This window comes from Eurosta solidaginis, chromosome 3 (assembly GCF_040869045.1).
Source record: "Eurosta solidaginis isolate ZX-2024a chromosome 3, ASM4086904v1, whole genome shotgun sequence".
NCBI lineage: Eukaryota > Metazoa > Arthropoda > Insecta > Diptera > Tephritidae > Eurosta > Eurosta solidaginis.
The window spans coordinates 5,105,298-5,128,544 of record NC_090321.1 but is presented as its reverse complement, the minus strand read 5'-3'; the positions used below and the strand labels follow the sequence as shown (position 1 = coordinate 5,128,544).

The 23,247-nt window shown below is 36.8% G+C and overlaps 2 protein-coding genes across 3 annotated transcripts in view; one reads left to right on the top strand and one right to left on the bottom strand.

The window, feature by feature from the left end:
• HPS4 (Hermansky-Pudlak syndrome 4 protein) overlaps window positions 1-19,011 on the top strand; it is a 43,563-nt gene extending 24,552 nt beyond the window's left edge. The window contains exon 9 of the transcript XR_010950465.1: window positions 18,662-19,011. The gene's annotated coding sequence lies outside the window, so the exon portion shown is untranslated. The remainder of the gene's footprint in view (window positions 1-18,661) is intronic.
• swi2 (Protein singed wings 2) overlaps window positions 1-23,247 on the bottom strand; it is a 39,982-nt gene that overhangs the window by 8,159 nt on the left and 8,576 nt on the right. The window contains exon 1 of one of the 2 annotated variants that reach the window (XM_067770523.1): window positions 20,840-21,419. The exons of the other annotated variant lie outside the window; for it this stretch is intronic. Coding sequence (XP_067626624.1) covers window positions 20,840-20,943 — 104 coding nt within the window. The 5' untranslated portion in view covers window positions 20,944-21,419. Of the gene's footprint in view, window positions 1-20,839; window positions 21,420-23,247 lie in introns of those variants that run through there. 2 annotated transcript variants of the gene reach the window in all.

Here is a 23,247-nt window from a genome sequence, read left to right as displayed (position 1 = left end):
AGTCATAAAGTCATAAAGTATGTGCTTAAGTTAGTTGCAGCTTTTTTATCAAATAGCTCTTAGGAAGTTATGTCATAAAGCTGAAACTTAGCACTCGTTAGATTTGTTATATTATTATTGTGCGATAAATCGCATCGTTAAAAGCTAGTGCGTTCCATTACTGAAGAGATTTTGAAATCGCGTCGAAGTGATGCAGAACTGCTTCAGAAAAAGGTCACGAACTGAACCCGTATTGATTTGGGAAACAGTCTTCTTTTGATCACAAACATTTTCTAGAAGTACTTTAGAAAGGTTACCAAAGTGACAATATATGATCTCAATATGGGCCCGGAACGCCCAAACTGAACGAGGATCGATACCTCAAATGGTCTTTATACGTTTGCAAAATGATCTCGACTGATCTTAAAAGTATACGATGTGATGATCCTTGAGACCGTTTTGGTTCTCGTATCTTGATATGAGTACTTAAGTATTCATTTTTCAGTGTTCAGAAGTGGGTTTAAATCTATCAAAATTCTACTCTGAGCAGTCCATTAATAACAAAAGCATAAATGCTCAACCTACGAATATGTTATTGTATAGCTAGTTACGAATCGAACAGCTTATGAAAAGCGAAAAAATTATTTGGTACACGATCTTGCTCGATATCAAATTACGGAAAGCCGCCCCTGCAGACTGCCATTACTTAACGCCTAGCTTCAAGTATAAAGAACTAACAGTTGATTGCACACTAAATAGCAAAGTATGCATCCAAAATGGCGGCCGCCGTGGTGTGGTGGTAGTGGGCTCCGCCTACCACTTCAAAATCTTAGAAACAAGTTTTTTCAATTAGGAGAGGAGTCGGCATAAAACATTTAGGTCCCGGCTCGCCAATTTATAGGAAAATTAGAAGGAGTACGGCTCAAATCGGAATATGAAGCTCGGCCCAAAATCTCTTCGGAGGTTATCGCGCCTTACATAATTTTTTTTTTGTTATGCATCCAAAAGCCAATGGAGCTTGTCGCACTTCTCTCACGCGGCCCCATTTTAAACCTGCTTCCGATCGACTTGCATATTCTATATACATTGATATAAGACACGCTGAGACAAGGGAACCTGGGTGCTGGGAATATCCTTAGAAAAGGTAAATAAATATCCTTAAATAATTAAATTAGTATCAAAGTAAATTTTTATCCTCTAACTGAAGTACGGGAATAGTTTTAATATTATAACTCCTGGGGAAATAATTGAAAGAGAGTTACGATCACAGTTGGAAGACCCCTTCGCATTCCAAAGTGTTTCAAGCAAGCTTGCAAATCACTAAGCCGATTTTCCGAAAGACATGCCTACAAGCCGCAAAAGAAAGCGATAGCTGCTCCAAATGTGCCCTCAACATATGTTGTATAAGTTACGCGTAATAAAGGAACCGATTATGATGGGAATACTGTTGACGTGGCTCAGCAGAAACAAATAAACAAGAAACAGCCAGCATCCGGGGGAACCATTCAAAACTTCCACTTAGCGGCATTATCGTTGTGTTTGCTTCAGTGTAATTATTGCTCGTTTTGAAGAACGAACACTGAAGTGAAAAAAACGCGATTAACTGACCGTTATGGATCGCCCCAATTCCACCCACCTAGGAAACATGGAACTTATCCCAATGCCATCAATGTTGTTGTTGTATTAACGATAAATACACTTCCCGAGCACCATTAAGGTACTAGCCCGACCATATCGGGAACGATTAATATGATCATATTCTAGGCCATCCCGGCTCCAATGAGGAACTTGGGGTCGCCAGAGTCTTGCCTGCTAAATATGTGTACGATACATTCATATTTATAACAGGATTCCCCTCGCTTAGGTGAGGTTGATAATTGGGTTGCGGAAGCTTTGAAGCTATAAAGCTTTGTATTGCGCTTATCGACCCCTTGAATCGCAATGCCATCAATCGTAACACATTACGTTGATATTTTTTACATACGGTACATAAGTACATACCCATACAAATGTTTGGTGCTGCTGATAGTTTAACTACATTTATTGTACTCTGTTCAAGTGAAATATGTAAATATTTGTTTTGCTGAGGGTTTGTTAAATGTAATCTGCGATGTTTGTTCATCTAATAACTGGGCTAAATACGTGTCAACAGCGATAAATTGTATGAACATACAAAATGTAAACAAGTGCTGATAGAGTTCGCAGGACCCGATAATTTCGGGATATCGCTGCAAAAAATTTTCTTAAAAAATCACGATTGGTTGTATATATGTATATGTTTCATAAACAGGTTTTCTAACAGCTAAAGAGTAGCCCTGTCTTTTTTACATGTGTATGTATCTACATTTGCGGTTAAAAAAGACGCTTATTATCACTTAGATAATGTTTAGGAGACCCATCTAGCGGAAGACTCGCGGCGCTGGTTAAATAACTCGCTACAAAACAGGTTGTGCTTAATAGAGGGTACATGCACCTTTACTGGCCATAGTGTATAACCTATAGCTGTATCAGTTGCGATGAATCTTTGACACATACACTTTTCCTTCAAAGAAGTGGAGAGTAGTGTAGAGATGAAATGTAGCGACATATTTCATTTGTATCTGAGTTTAATGCATACTAAAATTAAGCACCACTAATTTTCTGCGCAACAACTTCATAGGTGTAGATAAAGTTATGCACTTAGCAGTCCATACAAAGGTCAAGTGCACATGTATATACATGTAAAAAAAATTGTGTTAAAACCCACCTTTAATAACGGACAATTCCCGACATGCACCCAAATCAAATAGTAAATAAAAGTAATGGCATGAGAAAACCTGTACAAATATTTGCGAATTGGATCTGTACCAAGAAAACATTTAAATACTGAAGTGTTAAATGTTGTTGCTGCCGTTGCTAACAACAAGTTTGTATTTATTTAACAAAAAATAGCTCTGCGTGTGAAATATTCATGTTAATTGACAATAATAACGATCATGTGACAAATGGATTAACACATTAACGATGAACTTACTAAAAAGTTAGCAGAAAATATATACAAATAAATGAAGTAAATATTTGTTTTATTTTGCATTTTTTTAATATTAAAAACAACTCTAGATATATAGAACCATGAGCCTAATAGCTGATCAATGTTGGTTAGGGCGGGTCAAATTTTATCGGGAAAAAAGGGGGAAACAACTTCAGGTGCACATCCAGTTTCTGAATCTATGGGTCATACTGAGTAATATTGTCCATGGGACCATAGGTCTGAAATGAATTTCGAGCCTCCCTAATTTTGTACGAAAATTTTATATCCCAATCCGAATCCGAATTTGACATTTATTTTCATGTATTTTATTTGTGAGAGCCGCTATTCCGATTGGGATATACAATTTTCTAACAAAATTTGGGAGGCCCGAAATTCACTTCAGACCTATGGTCCCATGGACAATATTACTCAGTATGACCCATAGATTCAGAAACTAGATGTGCCTTTTCACCAATAAATTTGACCCACCCTAATGATGGGATAGGCATTAAAATATAGAAATTTTTTTATACTCAGCGTGCTTTGCACACAGAGTATATTAACTTTGATTGGATAACGCTTGGTTGTAAAGGTATAAAGGAATCGAGTTAGATATAGACTTCTATATATCAAAATCATCAGTATCGAAAAAAAAATTTGATTGAGCCATGCCCGTCCGTCCGTCTGTCCGTTAAATCGATAAATTGAGTAAATATTGAGATATCTTCACCAAATTTTGTACACGAGCTTATGTGTACACAGAATAGATTGGTATTGAAAATGATCGAAATCGGATGATAACCACGCCCACTTTTTATATATATAACATTTTGGAAAACACAAAAAACCTGATTATTTAGTAAATAATACACCTAGAACGTTGACATTTGACGTGTGGACTGATATTGAGATTCTTGATAAAAATTTGAAAACAATTTTTTAAATGGGCGTGGCACCGCCCACTTGTAATAAAATCAATTTTACAAATATTATTAATCAAATCAAAAATCGTTAAATCTATCGTAACAAAATTCGACAGAGAGGTTGCCTTTACTATAAGGAATGCTTTGAAGAAAAATTAACGAAATCAGTTAAGGACCACGCCCACTCTTATATAAAAGATTTTTAAAAAGGTCGTGGACGAATAAAATAAGCTATATCTTTGCAAAAAAGAGCTGTATATCAATGGTATTTGATTCCCAAGTGGATTTATAACAATAAATAGCAAAAACTTCAAATTAAAAAAAAAAATGGGCGTAGCACCGCCCTTTTATGACTAAGCAGTTTTCTATGCTTCGGCAGCCATAACTCGAAGAAAAATTTACATATCATAACAAAATTGGGTACACATATTTTCCTTATAGCAGGAAATATTTCTAGAAAAAATGGACGAGATCGGTTAAAGACCAGGCCCAATTTTATATAAAAGATTTTTTAAAGGGTCGTAGACAAAAATAATAAACTATAACTTAGCAAAAAATAGTTTGGAATCAATGATATTTCACTTATCAAACTTTATTGTTAGAGGAAATGGGGAGATTTTTTTTTTTAAACGGGCGGTGCCACGTGTTTTTTAGAAAAGTAATTTATCTGAAATGAAATGTACAATTGAAGCTCACGCTGAGTATTAAATGTTCGGTTACACCCGAACTTAGACACCTTTACTTGTTATGATACAACTTGACTTGAAGGATCAAATGGAGTCACGGTAAGGAAGTCAGAAATAAAAAAGAATGTCGCTTAATGAAAAACCAACCCATTCAAATAAAACAAGTAATGATGGGACTGTCTTCATACCTTTCATGAATGGAGCTGAACAATAATCTTATACAACTCTTAATATCCTAATAAGGGATTGTATGAGATATGTTATATATAGAGAACAGATATACAACCCATCTCTACGATTTTTTCATGGAAAAATATATGGCGTATTCTTAAAAATTTGTTGAAGTCGAAAGCTTCTAGCTGTTAAAATGGGGAAGAAATTACGGAAACCATCTTATCTAACCAATCGGTTGTATGGGATACATACTCTATATAAGACCGATCTCAACGATTTTTCCAGACAGCAGCACATACCAAATACCTAAGCTCTTATTGGAATTCAAGACTTCTAACTCTTAAAATGAGGCAGAAATTACGAAAACCCTTTTATCTTAACAATAGGTTGTATGGGATATATGCTATATCTAGGACCGATCTCTACAATTTTTTCAAATAACGATATCTGCCATATACGAAAGCATCTGGTGAAGTTTGGTGCTTTTATCTGATAAATTAGGAAAATGTGACAAAAAAACGTGTTTTCTGAAAGGTCGTGAGGATCGGTGACCAAAATATACTCTCCAACCAAATTTCAGCAAGATAAATTAAATGATCTCATCATCTTGATCATTTCGGTATACTTATTGGTGGCTCTATCTCATCTCCTTTAGAGACTTACAATTTTGAGATTCGTGACAAACTTAACATACCTTTTTGTTATCATGACAGGCATTTAGTGTCAGCAACGTTGGCTGCGGAAGCAATAACTTAATTTTAAGTACAATATGACCATCACAGCTCGGAGAGAAGGAATGCAGAAGTTTGCTCCCGTCGAGAAAATATTTCTAGAGGTAGAGTTTAAAAAGTGCCAGTTATCAGGAAGAGTATGCAACGGGCACTTCCTATGAAGTAGGAAAAAGGTAGGTAGGGTTTTTCGTATACATGTGAGTTTGTGATGAGATGATTCATATCAAGTGAAAATTATCTCTTGGGTTCAGTGTGGATAAGTAGGAGTTTAATCTGTTATGATATCCAAATGTGAGTTGTGATAATGTGACATGCGTTTCGCGGGGCAGTTAATCCAGAGTTGAAGTCCTGTCCATAGTTGTAGATTGCAATCCCCTGCTTTAATTTTGTTTGGGGGCTAGGTATCTGATTACTATATTATTTTACAGCCTACCCTTGGAGCTCAGAATGTACATGGCCTTCTACGTACACCTTATCGTGGAGCGCCGTGCGACTTAATATGCCAAAAGCCTGCGAAAGGTTCAAAATCACTAAGCTACCGTCTAAAATGCATATTCAAGGAAAGCGGGTCGCAGCTGTGATGTGCAATATGGAAAGCACACACATTTTGCTATCAATGATATCGGGTAACAGTAATTTAACAAAGATTGTGCAGCCTCCCGACGTTATGCCACGCTTGAATTTTTTACCCTGGGAATAAAAAAGCTTGCGGACCTATTGATCTGCGACGCAACACAAAAAATTTTTCCGTTCAGAAGAATTTTACTTGTATTACAAGAGTTGTATGCTCTGCGGAAAAGACCCCAGATACTGACTCTTATTATTGCCCATTACATAGCGGCTATGAATTTCAGATGATTTGGCCGTTGCGTAGCCAATGCAATATTTAGCGATTACTGACACTATTTGATAAAATTACAGGAGTTAGTCTTTCTTTGGGTGACGATAGAAATATGTTCCCTCCTTCATATCCATTCGTATTCGCTCGCAATGACACTTTCCTGAATCAGATTGTACTGCTAGTGTTATCCTCTTGGCATAAGAAATCGCGCTTGCTTCGAACGCAGCATTATCCAGAGAGCGCCTTTTAATGCTGAACGGATAATTTTATATCAAAAATTTAATTCTACACAATGTCTCGTTTGTCATATTTTTATAAGAAAATCTGAAATCCTGTGTGGGGAAATCCCGCCGAGGTGTGGTGGTACTTTGCTCTGCCTACCACACCGACGGTCTTGAGTTCAAGTTTCCCCACTATAACCACGCCCACTTTTTCGATATCGAAAATTTCGAAAAACCGAAAAAGTGCGATAATTCATTACCAAACACAGATAAAGCGACGAAACTTGGTAGATGAGTTGAATTTATGACGCAGAATAGAAAATTAGTAAAATTTTGGACAATGGGCGCGGCACCGCCCACTTTTAAAAGAAGGCAATTTGAAACTTGCAAGCTGTAATTTGTCAGTCGTTGAAGATATCATGATGAAGTTTGGCAGGGACGTTACTCCTATTAATATATGTGTGCCTAATAAAAATTAGCAAACTCGGAGAAGGACCACGCCCACTTTTAAAAAAAAAATTTTTTTTAAAGTAAAATTTTAACAAAAAAATTAATATCTTTACAGCATATAAGTAAATTATGTCAACATTCAACTCCAGTAATGATATGGTGCAAAAAAATACAAAAATAAAAGAAAATTTCAAAATGGGCGTGGCTCCGCCCTTTTTCATTTAATTTGTCTAGGATACTTTTAACGCCATAAGTCGAACAAAAATTAACCAATCCTTTTGAAATTTGGTAGGGGCATAGATTTTATGATGTTAACTGTTTTCTGTGAAAACGGGCGAAATCGGTTGGTGCCACGCCCAGTTTTTATACACAGTCGTTCGTCTGTTCTTCCGCATGGCCGTTAACACGATAACTTGAGCAAAAATCGACATATCTTTAATGAACTTAGTTCACGTACTTACTTGAACTCACTTTATCTTGGTATGAAAAATGAACGAAATCCGACAATGACCACGCCCAGTTTTTCGATATCGAAAATTACGAAAAATGAAAAAAATGCCATAATTCTATACCAAATACGAAAAAAGGGATGAAACATGGTGAGGTAATTGGATTGGTTTATGACGCGAAATATAACTTTACAAAAAACTTTATAAAATGGTTGTGACACCTACCATATTAAGTAGAAGAAAATGAAAAAGTTCTGCAGGGCGAAATCAAAAACCCTTAAAATTTTGGCAGGTATTACATATATAAATAAATTAGCGGTATCCAACAGATGATGTTCTGGGTCACCCTGGTCCACATTTTGGTCGATATCTGGAAAACGCCTTCACATATACAACTACCACCACTCCCTTTTAAAACTCATTAATACCTTTAATTTGATACCCATATGGTACAAACAAATTCTAGGGTCACACCTGGTCCACCTTTATGGCGATATCTCGAAACGGCGTCCACCTGTGGAACTAAGCATCACTCCCTTTTAAAATACTTATTAACACCTTTCTTTTGATACTCATATTGTACAAACAAATTCTAGGGTCACCCCTGGTCCACCTTTTGTGGCGATATCTCGAAACGGCGTCCACCTATGGAACTAAGGATTACTCCCTTTTAAAATACTCATTAACATCTTTCGTTTGATACCCATATTGTACAAACGCATTCTAGGGTCACACCTGGTCCACCTTTATGGCGATATCTCGAAACGGCGTCCACCTATGGAACTAAGGATTACTCCGTTTTAAAATACTCATTAACACTTTTCATTTGATACCCATATCGTACAAACGCATTCTAGAGTCACCCCTGGTCCACCTTTATGGCGATATATCGAAAAGGCGACCACCTATACAACTACCACCACTCCCTTTTAAAACCCTCCTTAATACCTTTAATTTGATACCCATATCGTACAAGCAAATTCTAGGGTCACACCTGGTCCACCTTTATGGCGATATCTCGCAAAGGCGTCCACCTATAGAACTTAGGATCACTCCCTTTTAAAATACTCATTACCACCTTTCATTTGATACCCATATCGTACAAACACATTCTAGAGTCACCCCTGGTCCACCTTTAAGGCGATATCTCGAAAAGGCGGCCACCTATAGAACTAAGGATCACTCCCTTTTAAAATACTCATTACCACCTTTCATTTGATACCCATATCGTACAAACACATTCTATAGTCACCCCTGGTCCACCTTTACGGCGATATCTCGAAAAGGCATCCACCTATAAAACTAAAGCCCACTCCCTTTTAAAATTCTCATTAACACCTCTCGTTTGATACCCATATCGTACAAAGAGATTCTAGAGTCACCCCTGGTCCACCTTTATGGCGATATCTCGCAAAGGCATCCTATAGAACTAAGGATCTCTCCCTTTTAAAATTCTCATTAACGCCTTTCATTTGATACCCATATCGTACAAACACATTCTAGAGTCACCCCTGGTCCACCTTTAAGGCGATATCTCGAAAAGGCGTCCACCTATAGAACTAAGGCCCATTCCCTTTCAAAATACTCATTAATCCTTTCATTTGATACCCATATCGTACACACACATTCTATAGTCACCCCTGGTCCACCTTTATGGCGATATCCCGAAATGGCGTCCATCTATAGAACTATGGCCCACTCCCTTTTAAAATGCTCTCTAATACCTTCCATTTGATACCCATGTCATACAAACACATTCCAGGGTTACCCTAGGTTCATTTTCCTAAATGGTGATTTTCCCTTATTTTGTCTCCAAAGCTCTCAGCTGGGTATGTAATGTTCGGTTACACCCGAACTTAGCCTTCCTTACTTGTTTTTTGTAAGTTTATACAGCAGATAGTCTGGCATGTGCATTTTGTATTTGTTTTCATGTTAATGCCACATTATTTAATGCCACAAATTTAGCATAATTCATTCATGTTTATGTCAATTAATCGCAAACTTTTTACTTGTTTTGTAGTCAGTTTTTTTGCACTACGTTATTTATTTTTATAGACTTTTATTAGACAATGTCTTCCGATAATCAAAATAAATTGATGTATGTGCCGAAATGCTATTAACAAATCGACAAAGATTAAAGATGCTGTTTTCTGCTAATAAAAAAACAGTGCGAGTTATTTTTTTAGTGCATATAAACAAATATTATTTTACTTGCTGTTTAAAAACATATATAAACGTGAAAAAACGATCATATGATCATCGTGAAAGTATGTACACATGTAAGTACATTACAGTGGCTCCTCATAAAATGTGGCTTTTTTCCACCCGGATTTAAGCCTCCTGCCATAATTTAGATTATGGAAACATAATTATATTTACGTGAGCTGTTCGTTTTTAAAGGACCATAAATCTTCCATAGAATATTTCTCTTGAACACTCCAAGAGCTACCATATCTTTTCTCTCAATACCGCACATTATTCCGAGCCATTCATCAGAACAGGTATGATGAGCGACTTGTAGAGCGTGCATTTTCAATACATATAATAAAATATTCCGCAATATTTCTTTTCAGGATACTGCCGAAAAGTGGTTCATGACACTTGTTGGTTTTCCATAAGTACCTTGGCTAATTTTTTCAACTAAAGAAATTTTGTATGCAAATATTTGTAAAACAAACTGTTAAGGCTTTGTAAGTTTACACAAATTAAGCACGCGAAGACAGTGTTGGCTTATCTTTCTAGATATGGATATTCCACAAAAGTAACTTCAGTTATCTCACGGAGATTTTCTCGCATTAGGTAACGTTTACCGAGAAAGATAAATATTTACTCACGTTATCCGCTGAGAAAATTTTACACTGAAACTACAAAAAAAAGTTTTATTTGAATTGCCTAACTGTAATTTATATGGCGCAGATATTTTTGCGTACTAATTTTAGGTCAACTTCAGCGTCTATGTTTGCCAACATCTCTGATAACTTACTTTGTTGTGACTTCTTAAATATTTATCCTCTTTACTGTATACTCTCCGTAGTATAATCAGTTGTTTAATGTCCAAATATGTATTTTATGGCTCATTTACTTTTTAGTATATGTATAAAGTTTTTTTATAAAGTAAAAAAGTAATTAGTCAAAATAATTTCTAAATGCCACTAATTGTTTTATTATTCGCTAATTTGTTACGAGATAACCAAATTCTTTATGGTATACTTCTTTTTAATAAAGAGATGATAACTCGAGCTCGCGATGCTATCAGTTAAGCCACAGCATATAAAAACAAGTAAGGAAGGTTAAGTTCGGGTGTAACCGAACATTACATACTCAGTTGAGAGCTATGGTGACAACATAAGGGAAAATAACCATGTAGGAAAATGAACCGAGGGAAACCCTGGAATGTGTTTGTATGACATGTCTATCAAATGAAAGGCACTAAAGAGTATTTTATGAGGGAGTGGGCCATAGTTCTATAGGTGGACGCCATTTAGGGATATCGCCATAAAGGTGGATCAGGGTTGACTCTAGAATTTGTTTGCACGATATGGGTATCAAATGAAAGGTGTTAATGAGAATTTTAAAAGGGAGAGATCCTTAGTTCTATAGGATGCCTTTGCGAGATATCGCCATAAAGGTGGACCAGGGGTGACTATAGAATCTCTTTGTACGATATGGGTATCAAATGAGAGGTGTTAATGAGAATTTTAAAAGGGAGTGGGCTTTAGTTTTATAGGTGGATGCCTTTTCGAGATATCGCCGTAAAGGTGGACCAGGGGTGACTATAGAATGTGTTTGTACGATATGGGTATCAAATGAAAGGTGGTAATGAGTATTTTAAAAGGGAGTGATCCTTAGTTCTATAGGTGGCCGCCTTTTCGAGATATCGCCTTAAAGGTGGACCAGGGGTGACTCTAGAATGTGTTTGTACGATATGGGTATCAAATGAAAGGTGGTAATGAGTATTTTAAAAGGGAGTGATCCTTAGTTCTATAGGTGGACGCCTTTGCGAGATATCGCCATAAAGGTGGACCAGGGGTGACTATAGAATGTGTTTGTACGATATGGGTATCAAATGAAAGGTATTAATGAGGGTTCTCAAAGGGAGTGGCCCTTAGTTGTATATGTAAAGGCGTTTTCGAGATATCAACCAAAATATGGACCACGGTGACCCAGAATATCATCTGTTGGGTACCAATAATTTATTTATATATGTAATACCACGAACAGTATTCCTGCCAAGATTCCAAGAGCTTTTGATTTCGCCCTGCATAACTTTTTCATTATCTTCTACTTAATATGGTAGGTCTCACACCCATTTTACAAAGTTTTTTCTAAAGTTATATTTTGTGTCAATAAACCAATCCAATTACCATGTCTCATCCCTTTTTTCATATCTGATATAGAATTATGGCATTTTTTTTTTCATTTTTCGCAATTTTCGATATCGAAAAAGTGGGCGTGGTTATAGTCCGATTTCGGCCATTTTTTATACCAAGATAAAGTGACATCAGATAAGTACGTGAACTAAGTTTAGTAAAGATTTCGCCCATTTTCACATAAAACAGTTATCGTCATAGGATCTATGACCCTACCAAATTTCACAAGGATTGATAAATTTTTGTTCGACTTATGGCATTAAAAGTATTCTAGACGAATTAAATGAAAAAGGGCGGAGCCCCGCCCGTTTTGAAGTTTTCTTTTATTTTTGTATTTTGTTGCACCATATCATTACTGGAGTTGAATGTTGGCATAATTTACTTATATACTGTAACAAAAAATTTGATTTGACCGCCATCCGATTTTGCAAATTTTTATTTAGCACACAAATAGTAATATGAGTAACGTTTCTGCCAAATTTCATCATGATATCTCCAACGACTGCCAAATTACAGCTTGCAAAACCTTTAAATTACCTTATTTTAAAAGTGGGTGGTGCCACGCCCATTTTTCTAAATTTTACTAATTTTCTATTCTGCGTCATAAGGTCAACCCACCTACCAAGTTTCATCGCATCCGTCTTTGGTAATGAATGAATTATCGCACTTTTTCTGTTTTTCGAAATTTTCGATATCGAAAAAGTGGGCGTGGTTGCAGTCCGATTTCGTTCATTTTAAATAGCGATCTGAGATGAGCGCCCAGGAACCCACATACCAAATTTCATCAAGATACCTCAAAATTTACTCAACTTATCGTGTTTACGGACGGACGGATGGACGGACGGACATGGCTAAATGAATTTCTTTTTTTCGCCCAGATCATTTTGATATATAGAAGTCTATATCTATATCGATTAGTTTATGCCGTTACGGATTGCCGTTATGCGAACAAAGTTAATATACTCTGTGAGCTCTGCACAGCTGAGTATAAAAATGTGGAAAAACTTGCATTTCACCTTTTAAATTGTTTATGTCAAAATTTCCACTGGTAAAAAAGATACCAAGATGCAATATTACGAGCGCCGATCGAATATTCTCTGTTTAATTTTGTTATTGTGCAAAAAAATCGCCTATTCATTGGACCATTATAAACAGTTAGCTTATTTCAAACAGATTTCGAAACATTTTTCACTTTTTGTCAGAGATACGCATATTCATATAAAATAAAGATGTAAAAACTCTAAGCGAATTGAGAGACCTATGTGTATATAACTTGTATTTTGTAAGACTAAAATTGTTTGGGCTGGAAAACTGGATATTCAAATAAAAAATTCGAAACATTTATCCGGTACGTTCCGGAAAATAGCAGCGAAAAGGTACTAAACCCGACCATCTCGGATACCGTTTGATATGACTACGTTGAACCTTCTAGGCCATTCAAAGTTGGTGCCGCCAGAGCCTCGCCTGCTAAATAGCAATCCTTTGGAAAGGTTACGCTTCACAACCTCTTGAATCCGTTCTCAAGGTCTCTTTCTTCCCTATTTCTTTTAAAATTTCTCATAGGTACTCAATTTTGGCGTGATTGATAGTGTCAAATGGTAAACAAACAATTCGGTTTTCAGTTCGAATAAATAATTAGTGTAGAATTTCGGTTCGATAAATGGTTCAGTTCTTCAGGTCCGGGTTTTCTGTGCTAGTTTAAGTTAACTAGAGTTTAAACATGTTTAACTGTAGTGAGCACAGAAATTTTATAAACTTTAACAACAGCTTAAACTTGTACTGAAAATGTTGGCCTAGGGCATCAAAAATGGCAAATTGTAGTCATGTTTAAGATCAGCTACTTTGAGTTGAGTTGCACCTTGTGCTAAAAATTGTTCCAATCTCAACTAAAGACTAGCCTTTCGAGAAAGAAAAATGAAATATTTTACCACCAAGAAATCAAGTTATTTAGTATTGAAGTTTTTACCTAGCGGTATCTTTAATATTTAGCTACCTTTGTTTACCAGTTTTTTTTCTAAACAAAAAAAGTAAACAAACAAAAAAGTAAGTATTTAATTACAAATACACGCGAGTAAGTAAAAACGTCAAAGTACAGTCCTTATCAAAATTATAAGACACTTAAAAAAAATTCTTCTGAGATATGATAAATATTTATTATAAACTCGCGTACCCGGCAGAATTTGTGCTGCCCGAAAATTGGGTTGCCTTAATTCAGCAGGTGACCCTTTCCATCTTCTGTCTCACTATCCCATTCTGTTTTGCTTTATCTTCCAAGTTTCTACTTATTTTTGTCGATCCCTTATTCAATTTATCTCCCTTACACTGTCACTCCCACACTAACTCCCACTCCCTCTCCCACTTACACTCGCACTCCAACTCGCACACATTCTTCCATTCAACTCTCAAACGAGTTTTCAAAGATATATTGCCCTAAATTAGATAAACAAAACATATAAATTGTTCGCTCGAATACTTATTCCGTTTCAAAAAACTTTGTTAATAATCCAATTCCCGTTATCTTTTAAAAATTTTTTGTTTTGATAATTTTCTTTCATTAAAACCACGGTTTCCAAATTTGTAATGAGATATTTTTTCACTTTACATTTGCAATAATGGAGGAGGTGCTTGTGGAATGTTTTTCATGTGACTGAAATAATTATTTAGCAGCTATTTTCTTAAATTTATGAGAATCGAAGCCTTTTTTCGCAGAAGTCAACTGACAAAAGCTTTGATGGAACATTGTTTAAACAAAATTTTTGGCCCGTGAAGCGAATATCAAGCGTGACATATTTTGGAAATGTAGGTTAATTGGTTCACTTCCATAGTAAGTAATTTAAGGTCAACTTGCAGAACGACACGTTATCTTATTAACTCAGAGTTAAACTGTCATGAAGGGTTAAACTCATACGTACTTGACAAATTTTTTAAACTAACTCTGAGCCAAAAGAAAAATAACTTGCCATTCTGCAACTGGGCCTCAATGATCGCAACAACGCCTCAAAATAAAAATTTCAAAGGTGTCTTATAATTTTAATTTAATTAATACACACACAGCACAAAGTTCTGCTGATCCAGGTGTTTTTGTTCTGAAATAGAAATTATCAACACGAATTTCTTTATATCAGCCTAGCAGTCTATTAATTCTTACTCCGCACTATGGGGTAAATTGGAAAAAGTTGTTTCAAAATCAAATTTATAAGTGACGGTTGCGGCTAGACTTATTCGAAAATTACTTAAAGGGCCAGTTTTTTTTAAAGATCTGAGAAAAATCGGATATTGGTAAAATTTCAAGTTTTTCATTTTACATTTTTCCAACGGTAAACAGTAAAAAAACGCAAAATGATTTTGTTTAAAGAATATTTTTCAATGATAACTTTTTAAATTTCTATCAAAATCCGACTTCTTATATCAGCAAAAAATTGGCCTTGTAATCTTTTTTGTTTTGGCCTTATGCCAATTTCACACAGAGGCTTAATGAAATAATTAGTCAAGTTTTCTACATTAAGGCCCTAATCGAACTCAATCTTCCATACAAAATATAAATTCTTAATTATCTCATTATTGCTTTATTGAATGCCTAAACGAGTGAAAAATCAAGTCGGCATTGCTTGGTGCTTCGAATTCAATTGTCAATGTAACAAATAAATTATCAAAAACCAAAAATCAATAATAAATTATTTTCAATAATTTACGAAAAAATTCAAAATTTAATTTTCGCTGCATTTGCTGCAAAAGATAATATGGCTTTTTCGAAAATAGGCACAAATTTGGTTAGGTGCAACATCTATGGATAGTTCCGCATGCATTTTATTTTGATTGTATTTATAGGTAAGAAGGAAACGGCTGCTTTCCATTTTAACTCTTTTTTGTAAAAATGAAATATTTGTTTGGGGCTGCGGACAGATGTTCGCTTAATGAAGCAAAAGGTCCTGTATGAAAAGGGAAAATTAATTATTTCATTAAATAAACTTGTGATTCGATTAAGTTTATGTGTGAAAACAGTATTTAATCGTTGCAGAGAAAATTTGATTTTGAGAATCATTTTTTCAATTTACCCCAAAGTGCGCCGTTATAACGAATCATTTGTTCGATTTTGTTTCAGTTTCATTATTTTTCTCAGTTCACACTTTGTATGTATATTCTAAAAGATCAAGATTTTTGGCTAAAATAGATTGTGCAAAGCCACTGCCAGAGAGGATAGATAGAAGAAGAGACGTCATTTCAATTTTTATTTGTAATGTACCTGTTGTTGTTGTTGTTGTAGCGATAAGGTTGCTCCCCGAAGGCTTTGGGGAGTGTTATCGATGTGATGGTCCTTTGCCGGATACAAATCCGGTACGCTCCGGTACCACAGCACCATTAAGGTGCTAGCCCGACCATCTCGGGAACGATTTATGTGGCCACATTAAACCTTCAGGCCATTCCCTCCCTCCCTACCCCCAAGTTCCATGAGGAGCTTGGGGTCGACAGAGCCTCGTCTGTTAGTGAAACAGGATTCGCCGCGGATAGGTGAGGTTGACAATTGGGTTCGGAGAAGCTATATATTGCGCTGGCAACCTAAAAGGTTGCGCTACACAGCCCTTTGAATCTGGTATTTTAGTCGCCTCTTACGACAGGCATACCTACCGCGGGTATATTCTGATCCCCTAACCCGCTGGGGTTGTAATGTACCTGATTGGCGGGTATTAGAAAATTGCCTTCTACACATTTTTAAGAAGTTTATCTATAATATAAAAATAATTGGGTTTTCCTTCCTGACGCTATAACTCCAGAACGCAAGAACCGATTTCAGAAAATTCAGGAGCGACGCACAGGGTCTCGAGATATAGGTCAAAACGTGGACCCGGGTACCCCTAGAATGTGTTTATAGAATATGGATATCAAATGAAAGCTGTTGATGAGTGCTTTAGTAGAGGGTAATTTTCATACCCCTGGGTGACTAGGGTCTCGAAATGTAGGCCAAAACGTGGACCCGGGAACCCCTAGAATGTGTTTATAGAATATGGATAACAAATGAAGGCTGTTGATGAGTGCTTTAGTAGAGGGTAATTTTAATACTCCTGAGTGACTAGGGTCTCGAGATATAGGCCAAAACGTGGGACCGTGAACGCCTAAATGGTGTTTTTACATTATGGGTATCAAATTGAAGCTGTTGATGAGTGCTTCAGTACAGAGTAAGTTTTACACCCTTGGGTGACTAGGGTCTCGAGATATAGGCTAAAACATGGACCCGGATACGCCTAGAATGTGTTTTTACTTCATAGGTATCAAATTGAAGCTGTTGATGTGTGCTTTAGTGCAGAGTAAGTTTTACACCCTTGGGTGACTAGGGTATCGAGATATAGGCTAAAACATGGACCCGGATAGGCCTAGAATGTGCTTTTACTTCATAGGTATCAAATTGAAGCTGTTGATGAGTGCTTTAGTACAGAGTAAGTTTTACACCGCTGGGTGACTAAGGTCTCGAGATATAGGCTAAAACATGGACCCGGATACACCTAGAATGTGTTTTTACTTCATGGGTATCAAATTGAAGCTGTTGATGTGTGCTTTACTACAGAGTAAGTTTTACACCGCTGGGTGACTAGGGTCTCGAGATATAGGCTAAAACATGGACCCGGATACACCTAGAATGTGTTTTCACTTTATGGGTATCAAATTGAAGATGTTGATGTGTGCTTTAGTACAGAGTAAGTTTTACACCGCTGGGTGACTACGGTCTCGAGATAAAGGCTAAAACATGGACCCGGATACACCTAGAATGTGTTTTCACTTTATGGGTATCAAATTGAAGATGTTGATGTGTGCTTTAGTACAGAGTAAGTTTTACACCGCTGGGTGACTATTTTGTTTCTTACACTTGAGTGACAACTCTATTCAGCCATATCAAAGCGTTCAGGACCAGGGTAGAGCCCTTTAGCTCTTACTTCGCTCTCAGCAGAAAATATTGTATAGTGAAAAATAGGTACATCAAGAGTAATGAAATACTTACTCTCTCTCATAGTACAATTGGAACATTGAAGCAGAAACTTCAATCAAAGACGCCATTAATTTAAAGCAAAAACTACTGCGATCATAGTTACATGCAAGCTTTATTGAATGGACAAAGTAGTTTTAGCAAAGTAGAAGTGAACATACAGTATGTTCTACATATTATGAACTAAATCAGATACTGCACCGACATATGTATCATATAGGCTGAGTACTTTGAAGCGTTAGCTCTACTTTCGCTGGCTTAGAAGAAGACGTAAAGAATTGGGCCTAGCCGTGTTCGGAAGAAAGGCAAAGTATACGCTGTCATCAAAAAAATAATCAGGGCATTTCCGTGTTTGAAGTTTCAATTCCCTGAATGATTTTTTATGATAGCAGTTCAATGTGATGATAAATTATCAGATTTGAAGTCCATCATATCTGGTGTTCCACAAGCATTTATCCCAGGCTCAATATTGTATACTCTCTTTATTAACGATATAGTCACTTGTTTCGATAATGCGTATATTCATCTTTAGGCTGACGATACACAAATTAAAATGTCTCGCCCGATCGGGCTTGGGAATATGATTTAAGAAGCATCTTTTAAATAAATTATCTCTTAATGCTACAAAAGATAAGGCAATGCCAATGTCGAACGTAGTATATGAAATATGGATAGTCGTAAATTATACTGCACGGTTCGTTTTTTTCTTAGAGGAAATTTTACCAATATATGTATCTTCGTACGCCACTCAAATTCTCGGAAACGGCGTTTGTTATTTTTTAAAAATGAGAAATTCATATTTCTTACACAAACAACTACATTTTCAATATCCGTCTTATTTATTTAATAGTATAACTTTGTGTCAGTTTACTCGGATTCTGAGTCTATTGATCCAGAACTTTAAATAGGTGACATCTACAGAATGTACTTTGTCAGTACAATCCGTCTTTGGAACTCACTAACCACGTTGGGCGCCATTGTTACGATGCTGCCACCATCCGACGCTTACGGCAGCACCTCACCTTCGCACGCAGTATCGTAACACTTCAAAGACGAAAGCAATCCGAAAGGCAAGGTGTTTCAAACTAGCAGTATTAGCCTTCCTCAATTGATTTTTATTTTCGAAAATTCGTTTTTGATATGTAACTTGTAGTTGTAAGATCTGATTGATATATACATATACTATTTAAAAGACAAAATCTGACTTATACAAATAAGCTTAAATAAATATTGTAACGAACTTTTGGGGAAATTCCGGTTATTCCAAACATTCTACTAACGTTAGAATCGTTAAACTGTTGAATAAATAACTCCAATATTCAATAATGCAAAATGGACTTTATTAGACTACTTTGAGAGTACTTCACAATTACTCTTACTTCATAACTAATTCTAACTATAATAACTCTCGGTTTCCTCGTTCACCTATTTTGCCTAAGATCTAGCAATTTCGTGAACTTCATGCTTGGTTACCAGCATTTACATGTATATTTGTAGTTTGTAGCCATATGCGACTGTATATGTGAGTACTACTTCGGCTGATGGTGAGTATCTCTCTGTTGCCTTGTATGTACATGTGTACATGATGATTGATTTGATTACGTACGTACGAGTTGGTTGCTTAGTATCGGATTAGGGTTGCTAGTATCACTTAGTGATGTCAATATTCGTCACAATATAATAAATATGCAGTAGCTTGAGGTCGGATATGAACATTGTACAGCGAATAGATGCCATTAGTCTTCGCTGTTTAGAAGTGGTTTCTATCGCCACTCTAATTTCGCAGCAAATGGCGGAAAATATCTCCATTAAATTTGATAGAATGGGTGGAGGAAGGTTTGCTCTTCCTTGATCAGCTTGTCTAATCGGCAAGAATGAGGAATTCGGTACTTTGTCAGGCACTGGCCAAACTCGCAGCAGCGTTGATTAGAAATGTATGGAGATGATCGAGCATCTTAGAGTTTGCTAGCAGCTTTGCTAGATTATTAGGTCGACTTGAGAAAATTTACAGAAGTAGCTCAATTTGACTTTTGCACTGGATCCACACAGGGAATAAAGTGATGCGGTTTCTCACTATTGGTCTCAATCACTTGACATAAATGTAACGCAATCACTTTAACCGCCCTACCTTAGGTTCTAAGTCAGGGTCAGGTTTACGACACTAACTATATTTTAACGAAAGAACCAAAATAAAGACATATGAAGACACTTTTTTGCTGTGAACATTTTGAGCGAAAGTAGATACAAATATTTATACTTCCATATATCAAAATCATAAGTATCGAAAAAAAATTTGATTGAGCCATGCCCGTCCATCCGTCTGTCCGTTAACACGACAACTTGAGTAAATATTGAGATATCTTCATCAAATTTGGTACACGAGCTTATCTGGACCCAGAATAGATTGGTATTGAAAATGGGCGAAATCGGATGATAACCACGCCCACTTTTTATATATATAACATTATGGAAACACACAAAAAACCTGATTATTTAGTAAATAATACACCTATAATGTTGAAATTTGACGTGTGGACTGATATTGAGACTTGATAAAAATTAAAAAAAAAAAATACTTTAAAATGGGCATGGCACCGACCACTTGTGATAAAATCAATTTTACAAATATTATTCGATTTTTTAAAGGGTCGTGGACGAAAATAATAAGCTATATCTTTGCAAAAAAGAGCTTTATATCAATGGTATTTCATTTTCCAAGTGGATTTATAACAATAAATAGGAAAAACTTCAAATTTAAAAAAATGGGCGTGGCACCGCTCTTTTATGACTATGCAATTTTTTATGTTTCGGCAGCCATTACCCGAAGAAAAATTTACATATCGTAACAAAATTGGGTACACATTTTTCTTTTAAACGGGCGGTGCCACGCGTTATGTAGAAAAGTAATTTATCTGAAATGAAATGTACTATTGAAGCTCACCCTGAGTATATAATGTTCGGTTACACCCGAGCTTAGACACCTTTACTTGTTTTTATATAAATTGTGCAGAAAAATTGGCACACAAACCGTATTGATCCGCTAAATAATGCCAGCAACGTCACCAACAGCAGCACTGATGGCCGAAAAGAATTGGAGGACCGCTTTAAATGCCCGGAATCCATTTGTAGCATTTTTATTGTGGATATTTCAGCGCACAAGAGATCTACACTGTCAGCTGTATTCAAGGTAAGATTGCGCGCGTCGTGTATATCTGGCAATTGTTTCACTATTTTATTTCCACAAATAACTTCAGCGGCTTATATTGACTTTAGTTATATTTTTTTTTTTTAAATATTAAAACAAAATTTATGCGAGTGTGCAAAATTTTTAAATCCATCCGCACATCTATTCAAACTAATTTTTTTTAACCGACGTGCGTCTTACATGCGCTGAAAGATGAATGCAAATGCTAGATACACAGGTGCGGCGCAAAGTTATGGCACAACTAGTGCGCGCACTGTTCCATCTTCAATAGGAGCGGTAACATCTGTGTCAGTATGAGCGCTAGAACGCTAAGCTTTTTTATCAAAGCGCATCGTTTTTTATCCGAACGTTGCCGTAGGGGTCGCGTTTGATATTGTTTTCGGTGCTGCTGCGCGCTTCAATTGTGCGAGCGCTGAAAGATGACTGCTAATTGGAAGCAAACGGTTGACGAAATTATAAATCAATATCTACGCGCGCCCATCTCGGAATGAAACAAGAGCGTTAGCATCTGTATTCGCTGCGCGGACTTTCATATAGCATCGTTTCTATTGATACGCTGCCGCTAGTGTCGCAGAAAGTTTTTGACACAGGCTTGCTTGTTGGTTTTTATCATAACATAGCTTCGCCATCGCGCGCTGTGAACTAATTTTAGCGGTATTGATATCGTTGCAGGTAGCAGCCGCGCGCCATTTCTCAGCTGCCGAAGTAATAGACGCGACGATATAATCTAGAGCGTTGATCATGGCAGTGGTAGACTCGTTGACGATATTAGTTGTAGGGTGTTTCGTGCATAGTGGCCGCCGTGGTGTGATGGTAGCGTGCTCCACCTACCACACCGATGATCCTGGGGTCACGCCCCGGACAAAGTAACATCAAAATTCTAGAAACAAGTTTCTTCAATTAGAAAAAAAATTTTCTAAGCGGGGTCGCCCCTCGCAAGTGTTTGGCAAGAAAAGCTTTTCAGTGAAAACTCATCTGCCTTGCAAATGCCGTTCGGAGTCGGCATAAAACAAGTAGGCCCCGTCCCGTCAATTTTTAGGAGCACGACGCAAATTGGAAGAGAATTTCGGCCTAAAATCTCTTCGGAGGTTATCGCGCCTTAAATTTATTATTATTTATTTTTTGTGTTTCTTGCAGCAGAAGTTTAATGTGAGTAAATTGTGAGCATGTTGTTGTTGTAGCGATAAGGACACTCCCCGAAGGCCTTGGATCTTGATGGTGCTTTGCCGGATGCAGATCCCGTACGTTCCAGTTACAAGCACCAATCTCGGAAACGATTTGGTATGACCACATGAAACCTTTTAGGCCATTCCACCCTCCCAGCCCCTAGATCCATCAGGAGTTCGGGGTCGCCAGAGCCTCCGCTGTTAATGAAACAGGATTCGCTACGGGTAGGTGAGGTGGACAATTGGGTTGAAGAAGCTATATATTGCGCTGGCAACCCCTTGAGGGGGGTTGCGTTACACAACCCTTTGAATCAATTTGGTATTTTAGTCGCCTCTTACGACAGGTATACTTCCCGCGGGTATATTCTAAGCCCCCTAACACGCTGGGGTAAAAAATTATGAGCATCGCTTGATTTAGTGGGAAAAAGGCCTGCCCTGGAATATTTTGAATTGAAATTATCGATTGGTTTTTAGTTTATGTTGTTGTAATTCTTTAATCTGGACGAAAAAAACTGCTTTCCTTCTGCATAGCCATACCTGGAAAAAAACAATTACTACAATATTTCTATAATTAGAAGATATGTTTCTTCTTCTTGTAGCGTTAAGGAGTCTTCACGAAGTTTTTGGAATGCTTCAATGATGTGTATGGTTCTTTTTCGGATAAAGGTCCGGTAGGTATTGGAAAATAGTACCATTAAGATTTTAGCCCGACCATCTCGGGAAGGGATTAATAATAATAATAATAGGTCATCAAACCTCCTTCTTCCTTGAGCAACTTGGAGCCTCGCTTATTGGGTACGAAAAGCTATAAATTGCACTGGAACCTCCTTCAAAGGGTTACGTTGCACAACTCCTTAAATCCCTGCAGATTTGTAGAGCTCATTTTTAACCAACGCCTATGATTCTAAAGCATAGGTTTGAAAATAAAGTCTTTAAAATGACAAATTTGTAGTTCGCGAATTGCCTGAACGAATAAGCTCATTGTGAACCGGCGGCCTATACTAGCACCTTGTATGCACAAGCTAAAGCAAGGTTTATAGACTGCTGAGAAAATTAGTTCAGCAT